The sequence below is a fragment of the Camelus ferus genome, chromosome 1 (genome assembly GCF_009834535.1).
Source record: "Camelus ferus isolate YT-003-E chromosome 1, BCGSAC_Cfer_1.0, whole genome shotgun sequence".
Lineage (NCBI taxonomy): Eukaryota > Metazoa > Chordata > Mammalia > Artiodactyla > Camelidae > Camelus > Camelus ferus.
In genome coordinates, this window is record NC_045696.1 from 11,253,830 (window position 1) to 11,268,715 (window position 14,886).

General features: G+C 40.2%; 1 protein-coding gene across 1 annotated transcript; it reads left to right on the top strand.

Annotated features, from left to right (window-relative positions):
* The first annotated feature begins 383 nt into the window (after positions 1–383).
* On the top strand, positions 384–12,628 carry MIS18A (MIS18 kinetochore protein A). The gene is given in 6 exon segments (XM_006187500.3): positions 384–692; positions 694–814; positions 3,446–3,512; positions 7,877–7,999; positions 10,333–10,429; positions 11,042–12,628. Coding segments are annotated over 6 exon segments (711 nt in total). The 5' UTR covers positions 384–470; the 3' UTR covers positions 11,123–12,628.
* Positions 12,629–14,886: the final 2,258 nt, after the last annotated feature.

Consider the following 14,886-nt stretch of genomic DNA (forward strand, 5'->3'; position numbering starts at 1 on the left):
GAGGGGTTGTAGCATCTCGAGGAGGGACGAAAGCAGGAGTGTGCCCCAACTCCTGTCTCTGGGTGGTGTGTGGCCGGCGTATTCGCTTTAGTAACCACTGTGAAGGTCTCGGTAAGGAGCTGGTGACTTAGTTTGCGGCGCGTAATTTTCTCAAACACGCTTTCCTCCTATACAAGCGACAACTCTCCTCGCCAAATAGCCCGTCAGGCGAACCTCCAGCAGCCTCCATTTCCGTGGGATTAGAAAGCCTGACGCAGGTGCAGTGACTCCCGGCTCAGGCCCAGTTCCACGGCGAGCATGCGCGCTACCAGGCGGCCCGCGATCAGTCTTCCCTCAGGCCCCGCCCCTCAGGTTTTAGCCCCTTCTCGGCCTCCGCCGCCGCGCCCTGCCGCGCGCATGCGCAAGGTTTTTTGTTTTTTGTTTTTTTCTTTTTTCCCGCGGCTCTCCGCGGCGCGGGCAATTTGTAGGTAATGGCGGGTGCTTGGTTTCCGGGTTGTTGCAAAGGATGCTCCTCTGCTAGCTGTGCATGTGGCGACAAAGGCAAGTGGAGTGACTCCTCGCTGTTAGGCAAGCGGCTCTCCGAAGACTCGGGCCGCCACCAGCTGCTGCAGAAGTGGGCGAGCATGTGGAGCTCCGTGAGCGGGGACGCGTCGGTGGCCTGCACGGAAAGGACGCAGCGCGAGGAGGCTGCGGAGCCAGGCCGAGGAGGAGGACAGGCCGCTGGTGTTTCTGTGCTCCCGCTGCCGGCGGCCTCTGGGCGATTCTCTGAGCTGGGTGACGAGCCAGGAGGACACCAACTGCATCCTGCTGCGCTGTGAGTTCCGGCCGCGGAAGCCCTAAGCCTTGGGGCCACCTTCTTTCCAGGTGTGCCGCACCTGGGCGGCCCAGGAGGAGGCGGAGGTGGCTTTCGGGCTGCCCAGGGTCTTTAAAAGCAGAAAAACCAGAGAGGGTGAACTGTCCCAGATAAAGGGATGGAGGGTCACCCCTGCATCTTGGGCTCACGAGTCACAGGTCCTTCTCTGGGGTCCCCCATCCCAGAAAAGCAGCAGAGGAATCAGCATCGTCCTGAGCATTAGTTAGGGAACAAAGACCAATTAGGCTGAAGCATTTGGGGTGTAGCGTCTTACTCCTCATAGATATTAGCAGGCTGTTACTCGTTAAATAATATTGTTAACAGTTTATTTAGGAAATTAAGCTCAGCTACCTGCTTCCTGCAGGGGATGTCAGTGTTGATTACTCAGACCTTATTATCAACGGACGCCTTTACAGTCTGACGTGTTAAAACCATAGAGTTGACCGAACACAGTGCTATAAAAATTGTTTTTTTTAGAAAGTAGGAAACTTTCAGTGAAAGCTTTCAGTAAATAATCCCATCAAAATTTGGAGAGGAAGGAGGTTGTTGTAAAAGAGTTAAGGTCGGAGTTCTAGCTTCTAATACTGGCTCCACCAGTTATCTGTAGGTTTTTCCCAGCGTTCTTTTGCTTTGTTGTTTTCCTAGTATTTATTTAGGGGAATTTTTTTTCAGCGTTGCCACCATTAGAACAGCATGTATGTATTTCGGTTGGGATTTTTGATACAGTAGGAGAAGTTCTTTATTTTGGTGGGTGAGTTTATGTTACGACTTTTTAAGAAATAATACGTTTGGTGTTAAGTTTTCAGTTTTACCATACTTACATCTTTATCACATGGGCCCTTTCCTTTGTTTTGTTTTATCTATTAAAATAGGATTCTTTTATCCAGTTGTTCTATACTAGTAGTTTTTAAAATTTAAGTATTTTATATATTTTATGTATGTATGTGTGTATATATATATATTTTTTTGTCAGCTTTAGAGAAATCAATTTAACACACCCCTTCATCTTTCCTCCCTCCCAAAGAAAGGTAAAGAAATGAACTTTTAGATTAATTTCTATTCCCGCGACCCCAATTTGAGTTAGTTTAATTATTTTTACTTTGTCAAGATTTATAACATTTCTGTAGCCATAGCCTGATCATTTGGCTTAATGTTTCTATGAACTGATTTCTCAACTCCAGGACTTTTATTAATAGGAAAGCTTATTAATAGCTGTCTCATTCCTGAGTTGTTTATTTGATTAATCGTCATCAGTGGTCTCCTCATCCCCAAGAAAACTTCAAGTTGGAGTGCTTGAAAATGTCATTATATTGTCTTTGTACATGAATGTCAGCTTGGCTGCATGTTCAGTTCTGGGGTCATGCGCGTTGCTTTTTCCAGGCACGAGGGAGCAGCTAGTGCAAAGGCCTTGAGGCTAGTGTGGCCGGATAGTAGAATAAAGATAAGATTTAAGGAGAAAGGAAGGGGCCAGAAAATTCAGGACCTTGTAGGCTGTTCTGTAGAATCTATTCTAGTGAATGAGGTGTTTAAGCAGGAGGGTGAAATGACCCAGTTTTTTCTTTGGAGGACGCACTGAAGAGGAGAATAAGCGTGGAAGTGGGGAGGTCAGTCAGGAGCTAGTGCAGTCGTCCGGGCAGGGGAGGTGGGGGTGGTGTGGGGGTGGAGTGAGGGTTGTCAGGTAGTATTGATAGGGCTGATGAGTGGAGTGGATGTAGGGGAGCAGGGCCAGGGGATGAGGAATCAAGGATGACACCGGGTAGATGGAGGTGGATTTACCCAGTTAAGGTGGACTCTAGGAAGAGGTGACATCAAGAGTCTGCTCTGGCCGTTTTAGGTCTGATGTCCCTTCTTCATGTCCCTCCACCCCCTCCTCTAATGTATCCTGGACTTGGGTCCCCCGGGGATGTTTCCTGCTTTTCTAGGGTTCATCTGTGACCCCTGTCCAAGCTGTGGTCTAAAAGATTTGGGGCTGGGTTCCTGAGGACCCTCTCAATTACTTCTAGAAAAATGAGCTCTGTGTTTGAGATCTAGAGATGTGTATGCAGGCTTTTATCGTCTTCCTTGGTTTTCATCCCAATTTTACTGTCTGGTGAATATTCTTGGTAGTCTGTGGTTTGAGGTTCTGGTTGTTCCAAGTTTTATTGTCAATTGAATTTCATCCCCTAATTTTATTCATTTGGTTAAGTTCATGGGATGGGAAGGAAATAACTTCTGTTCTGCCATCTTTTTCCAGAAGACCTGTACATTTAGTTTTAAACCACCCCTGTGTGTATGTGACTTTGGACCCTTATTTTTTTTGGCCTTCTGAGTTCTAAAATGAAAATTGAATTAGAAGTTCTCTAGGGGTGGGTATAGCTCAAGTGGTAGAGTGTGTGCTTAGCATCCATGAAGTCCTGGCTTCAATCCCCAGTACCTCCATTTAAAAGATAATTAAATAAATAAACCTAATCACCTCCCCCATCCCCCCCCCAAAAGGCTTGTAACAATACCAAAAGTAAATAAATAAAATCTGTGTAGAATAGAAGTTCTCTAAATGTTTTCATATGTATCACAACAAACCGCATTAGTAAGTAGTTACTTTCTTCTTTCTAGCTGTTTCCTGTAACGTTTCTGTGGATAAGGAACAGATACTGTCCAAACGTCAAAATGAAAATGGTTGGTGAGTAAGGCTTTCGGTGTGAATATATATGTTAGAGAAAATGTTTTTGAAATAAAAATCTTTAAAAAGATCATTAGCAGTAGGATTTGGGATAAAACTTTTTCATAGTGATCAGTATAAAATCAGTCGTTCTGATATATCAGTTTTTGAGTGGTGGTGGTCTACTTATAGATGAGATGGAAGGGTTTCTAAATTTCTCAAGGCACATTCTGACACTCCCTTTTTGGATCTTTGGGTTTGGTGCTGAAGAAAATTGAAAATAAAAATAGAAGAAGAAAATACCTGCATCATGAAATCTCAGAGCCAAAAGATGGTTCAGACAAATGCTCCCCACCTTCTTCATGTCATGACAATCAAAGAAAATGCTAATGTGCATTCCCACATGCACACAGACATAGGGCCTTCTGAGGTCAACAGACAAGGCTGCGGAAGGAACAGCGTGGGGCTCCAGCAATCGCAGGGCCTGTGCTGCCACCCTGAGGCGTGAAGTGTCAGTATCTGGCTCTGCCTCCCACCCACCTGCCGCAAGTGGCGTCCTCAGCGAATGGAATGGGAAGCTCTGCCTTACAGAATTGCTGCCCATTGTACGTAAATAAGTGGTACACAAGCAATTAAACAGAAATTAATAATCATAAGTATACTTTAAGTGTATTTTAAAATATTGGGTTTTCATCTTTAATAATGCTAGAGAGTCCTATTCAAATAAAGTGTATTTTAATTAAAATTACTTTACCTAAGGAGAATTAAATTCATGATAGGACAGGTACTATGTGGATGTAATAGCAGTTGTACTGCTGGCGTTCAGGTGATTTGGAAAACCCAGTGCTAGGTCATTTCTCATTTTGTAGCTGAAGAAAGTGAGGCCTGGGGAGGTTAGAACTCACTAAGGATACAGGACTAATCAGTTAAAAGCTAGGATGATGCTTTGTTATCTCTCTTTGCTTCCTGCAAAGTTTTCTCTGCTTCCCGACTCTAGTCACCTTGATGTCACCTTTACCATTTTTGCCCTATCTCTGATAGCTGTGCTATCATGTACTTAATATTTTTCATTAAATTGACACAATTTTTAAAAAAAGGAATCTTTATATTACTGTCATAAGGGTATCACTTGCTGTAACCAGAAAGTAACTGTGAAGATAATTACAGTGAAAACAAATGTTATTAAATTCTAGCTGAGATACTATTCCCTGGCTGGTTCTGAGCCTGAGGTCTGTTCTCTTACTGTTAAAAGATTTGCAGCTGTGAGATACAAGCTAAAGACATTCTAGCACCAGACTGAGACTTCTTTTAACAATTAGGATTGATAAAGAATTGAAAAGGGAATTGACTTTCAGTCTTTGGACCAGTGTTACTTAGTCCTGTTTACTTGTATCCCCTGAACACGTCCTTTATGCCGTGTTCCATTGTCTTGAATTTCACTAGCGTCACAGGTCACTTCGGGAAATACCTTATTGCTTTAGGATGCTCATGAATTTTTTCATAGAGCTATCCTACTGAATAGCTGCCTGAGCCATTCTGCAGAAGGTCGACAGGAGTACTTGTGGGTTTTGGAATTACATTGTAAAGGTAGCAGTGCTCTCTTTCCTCTATTCACCCTGATTCTGTCATTTGCTAATTTTCCTACAAGCTAATTCATTCCTTGTCTAAAATCACCTTATGATTTCTGGCACTGCTTTCTCCATAAATGACAAGGGTGAATGCTGGCCAAATATTTGCCAGCTGTGAAAGCAGAAAGATGCTGTGATAACAGAGACTGCCATCTCTTCATTGCTTCTCAAGAAGTGAATGGGTTTGCCTGCACTCTTTAGTGGCATCAGTCTGACTTTGATAATTCAGAATAAAAGTCTTATGCATTGATCAGTCTATTTTGTGTTTTAGTTTTATCTAAGAATCCTTTCTTGTCTGATGACACCCACGTTAGATATCATTTCACAATCTTGGTAATTGTGTATAGTGGCCTGGTCTCAATCACTAGTTTTGATATGTAGCAAATTTTCCTTTCACTGTTGGTAGTATAGGTAGGATTCCTCTGTGGGGCTTATTAAAATGCTTTTCTATTTCTTATATAAAAACATAATTGACCTAAACATCCGTCAACAGATGACTGGATAAAGAAATTGTGGTATGGTTTTACAATGGAATACTACTCAGCCATAAAAAAGAATAACACAACGCCATTTGCACCAACATGGATGGACCTGGAGATCATCATTCTAAGTAAAGCAAGCCAGAAAGAGAAAGAAAAATACCATATGATATCACATATATCTGCAATCCCTCCCATCCCCACCAAAAGACACAAATGAACTTATTTATAAAATAGAAACAGACTCACAGGCATAAAAAACAGACTTATGGTTACCAGGGGAGAAAGGAGATGGGAAGGGATAAATTAGGAGTTCGAGATTTACAGATACTAACTACTATGTATATAATAGATAAACAACAAGTTTATACTGTATAGCACAGGGAACTATATTCAATATCTTGTAGTAACCTATAATGAAAAAGAATATGAAAAGGAATGTATGTATGTGTATGTATGACTGAAACATTATGCTGTACACTAGAAATTGATGCAACATTGTAAACTGACTATACTTCAAGAAAAAAAAATAACAGAAGCTTATAAAAGCCCATATAAAGGCTTAATATATGATTGTGATATATTATCTAATTATACCATCAATGAGAGCTTATAATATCAGGCAGTGATCCATTTTGTTTTTTGTTCTTTTTTCTGTATGTTGCCACAGCAATTAAGACTGTCTCTTAGTATCTAGGCAAACAGTAATGCAATCTATAATATGCTGTTTGAGTCTTGGTTAGCTCCAATTTGCTTGATAGCAGAAATAGCTATTTAGTTATTAAAAGTGTCTCACATACCCAAAGGAATTATAATACTTTTGGAATAACAGCTACCTTTTGTGATATATATTGCACTATCATGATCATTACTAGATTTGAATCTCCAGTTATCAATTTGCTATGTCTTAGAACTGTAACTTTTGTATGGGTATTTCTATTTGGGTCAATTAGACAAGGCATTTGGGAGACAGAAGATTCTAAGTGCTAAAGAAGACCTGAATTGACATGAGGAAATATTTTCAATTTTGCAGAACCTGAGTTGAGAAATATTGGGAATGAAGGAACAGTGTTGTGGAGAAATAATGATGGATCAAGTGAAATATTTGTGAATTATCTCTGTGGAACATATTTGTAGTTGATAGAGAAGTATTGGTATCTGGGGGGAGGGCATAGCTCAGTAGTAGAGTGTGTGCTTAGCACGCATGAGGTCCTGGGTTCAATCCCCAGTACCTCCATTCATCAATCAATCAGTCAATCAATCAATCCCTAATTACCTCCTCCTGCAAAATGTAAAATAAAATAAAGGAAAAACTTAAAAAAAATTAGTATCAAAGAATAATTTTTAAAAAGTCATCTCTAACAAATACGTAATGAGCACATGTCAAGGTGTTTTTAACTCCTTAGTGAGGGAACCAGGATATAGCAAAGTTGGTTTAGAGGAGGATACTCTATAGGACACATGTAGTTAATGTCCTACAGGACAGTAAAACCTCAGCCTTTGGGGTTATCTTTTTTTTTTAATGGAAAACATTTGCATCTGTACCAGGCTAAAATGATTTGTAACTTATCAGTTTTCTTTCTATAAGTCATCATCTAACTTTAGAGAGTCTGGGCACCAATCAATAGTAGGTAGTAACCAAACAATGTTACCTCCATGGTAGCAAACTATGGCTCGTGGGCCAGGCACCAGTTTTTTGTGTTTTTTTTGTAAATATATTTTTACTGGAACACAGACTGTCCATTCAGGTCCATTCAGTTGTGTATTACCTGTGGTGGCTTCTGTGATGCACTGGTGGAGGCAGGTAGTTACGACAGACACCAGCTAGCCTGTGAGCCTAAAATATTTGTTCTCTGGACCATTACAGAGAAAATTTGCTTACCCTGGCCCCAGAGTGTTAATGATCCTTGGTGCACAATATAACATTAAAAGGGCATGTAGAATCTTTTTGTCTTATTTCCAGATTGTAGATAATTTTTCTTAATACCAGATTGAGGTGCTTACATTCTAGAAAAACACCGCCTTAGTGTACTCCCTTCTTGCCACTTTTGTATATGCCCCTTGTCGCTAGTGCTTAAGGCAGTGTGGCCTGGAGGTGACTCTGCATTTCCAATGTAAGCATCTTACTGTCACTTTTTCCTTCTTTATATATGTGACTTAGGAGGGTCAGGATAACATACTTCAGCAACTTAACCGTTTAGGTGTTTCTGGATCTGAACAGTGGAATCTTGTTGACCAGTTGCTGCTTTGCTGACGCTGTGGCGTTTCTGTGCTGCAGCATTCTGGAGCCTTTGTACTGCGCGGGGTGTTCGCTCAGCCTTGGCTACGTTTACAGATGCACACCCGAGGATCTAGACTACAAGAGGGACTTGTTTTGCCTCAGTGTTGAAGCCATTGAAAGGTAAGTTTGCTATATAAGTGAATAGCTCAAAACTGAACTCTCAAAGTTCTTTGCAGAGAAACTGGTATGAAAACATTGGAATTAAATCAACACTGGTTACAATTTTTAAGTAGTAATTTCTGACAAAGCCAGTGATTTTTTTTGTTTGTTTGCACCTGATTTATTTGGTATTGGAAAAGTCTGTCATTCTAAATTGTAGGAGAAAACACTGAGAACATTTTTCAGAGTAAAAATTTGTTCAGTTTTTTTGTAGTAGATATTTATTTTAATAGGATTTTTAAAAAGCAGCTGTGTGTATCAGTATATTTTGCCCATTTTATTTTTTTCTCTACTTTTTAGCCTCCTAGAATATCATGAAGAAATAGGAGTTTCAAAAATAGGTCAGGAGAGAAGTCCCTTTGGTGTTCTGGAAAAGTAGACATACACAGTCCAACTATTTCCTTGAAAGTAGTGAAGGATTGTGTGCTTTTTATTTTCTTGAGAGATGCAAGGAAGTACCTTCACTTCTCAAGATTTCTGAAAAGTGTTAGGAGACAAGGTGAATCAGGGGCTGATGACAGATGTCTTAATGGCTATCTAATTATTAGCCTTTTTAAATGGGGAACAAAATTAATCAATTGATCCCAATGTATTTTCACTTATCCTGGAGAAGATATAACTCTTAAGACTTTTAAGATATCTAAGAAATCAGAAAGAAGAACAATTTAAGAAGAAAAGAAAGTGTCCACACTTGCATTTCTCGAGGTATTTTTGTCACTCCTGTTGAATTTCTTAGTTTTTTTCTTCAAAAAATTTAAAACAGTATTTTTATTACATTATAATTTCTCATTTAATTATTCTTTGATAACTGCAGTTTTGCCACCTTCTTTGAAAGTAGATAGGTTTAGATCAAAATTATAAAATCTTCAAACTTTTTACCGTCCTTACACAAAAGAATAATACAGCAAGTACTGCTCATTATTGTAAAGCATGTAGGCTTGCCTGGAGAGAGGTCACATCTGTCTTGTTTTTTTAATATTTAAATGGAAGACCCAGGCCCAAACAAATCTTGTTTCCTTTAATCTCCATGAGAACTTTACCCGGATTTGTGAAAATGAAGTGAGTGAGAGTACAAGTATGAAAGACACGGACTCTCAGTCCAGCAGGGTTGGTACAAAACTTCGAAAAGTGATGCAGGTGTGTGTAAAAGAAAACGTGTGGGAGGTTCTCCCACAGGGGGTCATAGTATTGAAGCAGTTTTTTCCTGAACAGTTGAATTTAAGGTAGTTACCTCTTGGGGCAGAATTTTAATGTCAAGGAACCTGGTTTGTGGTAGAAGTGCATGCTGTCTGTAATGTTTATTTGCAACTTTATAAATTGCTCATTGCCATTTCATTTTTTCCCCTCATCTCATTTTTTTTCAGAATAGGATGTTAATTGCCTTCCGTAATTTTGCTTCCCATGCCATTTTTCAGAAATAGGGTTTACAAGAGAAGATCGTTCTTATTTGACAAAAGAAGTGACACACTGGAATTGTCACATGTGATGAAAGACTACTAAAGAAATGCAAATGAATCAAGTTTTCTTTTGAGAAATACTAGCACTTTCCTCCTTGCTGTTTAGATTTATTTGGTTACCGAAGCTGGGCCTATTTTCCTCCCGTTGCCAGGCCAGTTTTTCTGCTCGTGTGGCATTTTCTAAATCACAGCATCTCATCATCCCAGAGAGGGAAGCCAAACATAACTTACAAGTGTTGCAGTTGCCCAAATCTGGGAAATCAGGAGTTGATGCCACAAATTATTTACTGAAAGTCAAATTTGAAAATGCACATGTTCCTGAAAAGTTACATAAAGCAAAACAGCAGTGGCTTCTTAAGGATCTTTTTAAACTGTAAAATAGAATTTTGAACTGTAAGTGTTAATGTTTTGCCTCCCATGGAGGGGGCGCCTGTATGATTGGGGGAGGGGGAAATAGCTCGGTGGTAGAGCTCATGCTTAGCATGCACGAGGTCCTGGGTTTAACCCCAGTACCTCCGTTTACAAAACACACACACACACACACACACAGCCTTGTATGTTTTGCCGCCCAGCTTACTAAAGAGCAAGTTTATTCCCAATAATGAAATACTTACGATACTGGGAACTATGTGGGGCTGTCTGGACAAAGCTGTTACAGAGAAAAGCATGCTTTCCTGTGGTATAACTTTCTATGTAGGTTGCTATGAACAAAAGTAGTTGTTTCATGTGTTTACTTGGTACTAACATATAGTTTAATACATTTTGAGTTTTAATATTACATAAATTTTATATTTACTCCCATTTCATCTTTTAACTTTGTGTTGTACTATACTTTAGTTATGTTTTAGGGTCCTCTGAAAAGCAAATTGTGTCAGAAGATAAAGAGCTTTTTAATCTTGAAAGCAGAGTTGAAATAGAAAAATCTCTAAAGCAGGTAATTTTGTTCTGCACTTTTTGTATCTTTGTATGAACAACTTCCAGTCAGTGAACAAGAGCTTCTCCACAAATAATGCTTATAATGTCTTCTGTTTTGATCTTAGCACTTTCCTGGTGAGAGTGCTTATTTTGTTTTATTATTAATTGTTTATTTCAGTTGGTAAGGTTGATTTTTTGGGAGCCAGATTACAAATTATGCTAAAGCTTTATAAAAAAAATAATAGTAAAGAAGACATTTCATGCTAAAATCAAAGTAATATATATTCTGAAACTATTAAAATGGAAATATGTTTTAATGAAATCAATATTTCCTTTGATTCAACTCACATGGTAAAAATAACCTTGTTATTGATTGTTAACATCTCATTGCCAGATAAGCAAGAGAGTGATGAATGTATAAAAAAGCTGTAGATTAGAGGTTGAGAACTACTGTTAATAGATGTATGTCTTATATAAATAGAATTCCATTAAATAAACACTGAATATCTATGTGTAATCCATAACATTCAGAAATTATATTAATGGTATATATTTTAATCATATTTAACCAAGTATAATTTTAATCATATGTATTTTTTTTTTTTTTTGTATTCTTTTTTCAATCCAATAGATGGAGGATGTTTTGAAAGCATTACAAACAAAGCTGTGGGAGGCTGAATCAAAATTGTCCTTTACCAGTTGCAAAAGCTGAAATCGGTTCCAAGTCCCCCTTCTGGAGTCTTCCACTGGTGGACAGTTGTTTCACACGTAGCGTTTCTTGTTATAATTTACTTCACTTCGAATGGAAAGAATTCTGAATGGGCATGTACATTGTATTCTCTTGTACTGGTCAAATGAGAAGAATCGTAAATTACTTTCCCGGCTGTACCTGATGGTAGAAGGAGGATTGTTTCCCAAATTCCAGTTTTAAAGTCGTGATACTTGCTGGAAGTGGCATTTAGGGGTTTTTGTCTGGATAACAAACTGCTGTGATTTTCTAGACTGTTTTCTCTGTACCAAATTCATTATTCTTTATTTCCTATTTCTTTAAACTTTATTTCCTATTTCTTTAAACTTTATTTCATCTTTAATACTTTGAACAATATTTAATATTGAGTGGTAAGAAAATCTTAGAGGTTTTTCTACCCACTATGTGGTTGACTCTTCTCTGAAACGAATGCGTACAGCTCTGTGGAGAAACTGATCAGCTGAGTCACTTGTCAGGACTGTTTGAAACCTTGCACAGGAGCAGAACAGCATGTATTCTAGTAGTCGCAGAATTCCACTTACCCTGTTAATTTGCTACTGTATGCCCCCCAAATCTGGCAGGATATTTACCAAAGTGGTAGTCATTTCTGAGGGTGGGATTCTGGGGATATTTTCAGCTTTCCAGTTTTCTATAATGTAGGACTTAGAGTAAGCGCATGTTATTTTTATAATCAGGGAGAAAATAAAGATTAAAGCAAAATGTTTTACAGTTGATTTTTACAAAACTGAATTATTTAACTGAGCTCAAAAATCCTGGTGCCCTGAGTTCCGCACATTCCAGGACGTGGCTGAGTGGCGGGCCTGCTCAGGCCTACAGAGTAACCCCAGGGTTCCCCAGCCCCCCCTCTGTTTTTGAGTACAGAAGAGGCCACATAACACTAGTACTCAGCGCGTGTGAGTAACTCAGCTTCTGCTCTTCCCTGATGATTTCTGAGAATACTTAAAGTTACCATAGCAAAAGGTCCTGAGTCAGATTGACTTGATCACTGACAGTTACTGAGTTCTTTTCGATAGGTCATCAGCAGCCTCTAATAATCTGAAATTAGCAAGCCCTCCAGGTCTCTCGACACCTACTGGCAACAGGACAGTCATCCTGCCTCAGCAGGCTCGATGAAGTCCCAAGGGTCTGTCCTTTTAGTGCTTCAGTGGCACTTGTGTCAAAGTTCATTTAGAGCAGATGGGAGAGCATTTTAACAATAAGATCCAGCTAACTTTGGTTGCACGGGTAACAGAATCCTCCAACGATCACTTTCAGGGCCATTCCAAAGAGGCAGGCAGTCTGGCTCCCCAGTTCCTTTTACCGTGTTCATTCTGGGCCAGGATTTCTAGCTAATCCAAACATTTTGAAAACTACTCATTTCACCAGTGAAAAATAATTTCCACAGTGCTAACCAAGCTTCTGTTGTGGATTGAGAGATAAACAGCCCAAGTGCCTTTGTGGCTCCTCTAAGTGCGGGCCTTTGATTAGCCTTTTCTGGCAAACTCACCACCCTGGAATTTTATTTCCAGGTAGGGTCAGATGAAGTTAACTAACCATCCCTGGAGTGTGGGTGGAAAGCTCACACACGCTTGTATCACATGGTCTTTGCTGAAACATCTGGAAGTAGATAAATGCCAGGAAGCAGTCGTGTCTCATAAGGCACAGCCCGCATCTTTGGCCTCTGCCTGTGATGTCACTGAAGGGGTGGCCTTGCCATCGCCGAGGGAGAGGCAGCTCTGAGGCTCCCACACTGCTCACCCCGAGGGGCCCACGTGGGACCGCTTTGTCCTCCCTGTGGCTGCTGTGGCACTTAGAGGACAGAGGCCTTTCCCACACTGTGGGCCAGCCTCCCCTGGGGCCACCTGTTTCCCTGAAGCCTGGTAGCTTGGCTTTTCTGGCTTTGCATGGGAGCTCATTGGAATGCTGTGGGTTTTTTGTTGTTTTTTCCTACTTGCCCTGTATGTCCACATACTAAAACCTCTTCCTTGGGAAGTGGGTTCTTGCTCCCATATTCCTTATAAATGCCACATGCTGTTGTTTCTGGTTACCAAGCCCTGGCAAAGCACTGCCCATGAACAGAAATGAGGGTCCTGAAGCAAGAAACGGGCATTCCAGCCCATATTGCACAGGACCCAAAAAAGAGGCTTCAGAAAGGATCTACCCAGAATTTGTTTCTTCAGCCATCGTTGAAAAGGGGACTGACTCCCTAGTCCTTTAGGGAGCAGTGGGAGACTGGTGTCAGGACCTGTTACGTGGCATTTACAGACTGTTGTAAATGCATGTGTGTAGAACACTGTACATGGTTTTCATCCCAGAATGTGGGTTCTGTCATGCTCAGCTAGCTCTCCTGTTACGTTCAAACATTTCCAAGCTGAAGAGCCCGCTGTGGGCAGGCTTGTGTAGCGTCAGTGCCTGGATGGAGTGTGTCCTGCCTGGGTGATTCTGGTCATGCTTGGGGCATTTAAAATGAGCAAAACCAGGAGAGTGCCTCCTTGCAGGACTGGGTCTAGGTGTTCAGTAAGAACTTCTTGAAAGAAGGAACCATGATGAGCAAGGTGATGTGTTTTTGAGGGAAATCTCAGGGGTAGCAGGGATCCTGGGCCAGAGTCCCCGCTTCAACTGCTTTATTAGCCGGGTGACCTTGGACAGTCATTCAATCATTTTGAGCCTCTGTTTTTTAAAGTGTCACAAAAATGAATGACGAAGGGTAGTCTTGCTTAAAATGAGTCGATCTAATTCAGTCTTCTAGCCAGTCTCCCTGTAAGAGTGTATTGTATGGACATAAAAGAAAAACATCTGAAACACCATATTTAAAAAAAAAATAGTAACACTAGATTTAGTTCTCCAATTACAAATACACAGACATTGTAGAAAACTTGAAAAGTAGAACAATAGCACAAAGAACAAAATAAAATCCACAAACAATCTCACAACCAGAGTAATGATCACTTTTTCGGAGTATATCCTTGTAGTCATTTTATATGCAAATTTACCGTTTTTACTTAAAATATTTCATAAACATTTCTGCATCATTAGACATTCTTTTATAACCGGATTTTATTCACTGCCTAGGACAAAATATCTTTTTTAAAACCTGTGTTGGGATCCTAAGGTATGAAATTCACACTTTTTAGTGGCTTAACAACTGAGTTTGGACAAATAAGAGAGAAGGCATGAAAGAACTCTTAAAGCAGCCCCCTCTGGCTCCAGGGCCTGCAGAAACTGAGTCAATTGTTCAGTTTTCAGGAATTTGTGAGCTGACTCTTAAATCTTTGGAAGCTTCAAATTGTCGGTGATTAGGAGTATTTACACCAGAGCAATCAGCAAGTGCTAAAAAATCAGGATTTCTTCTCCCCAGAGAGCTGGTTTCCCAGCATATTACTGTCTATTTTGAATTCCCCTGCTTACTGTTAACTGACTTCTCTATTCAACACCCAAAAGACTAGATCCTGATACCCTTTCATTTAATAAATCTGAAATGAGACACTGTATCTTAAGACCTTGGTGATTACAGTCACCATCTTCACCTCTTCTGGGGGAAAAGCAAAACACTTGTGAACAAATGACTTAAGATTTTATATAAAAGTTGCTGAAAGATTTGGCCCCGTCCCTGATGAGCCAAATAACTCAGAGACAGGGTCTTGGAGCTTAGAAGAAAAGAGGCAGCTTTATTACTTTGCCGGGCAAAGGAGACTCACAGCAGGGTGGTGCCTTCAGAACTGTGCACC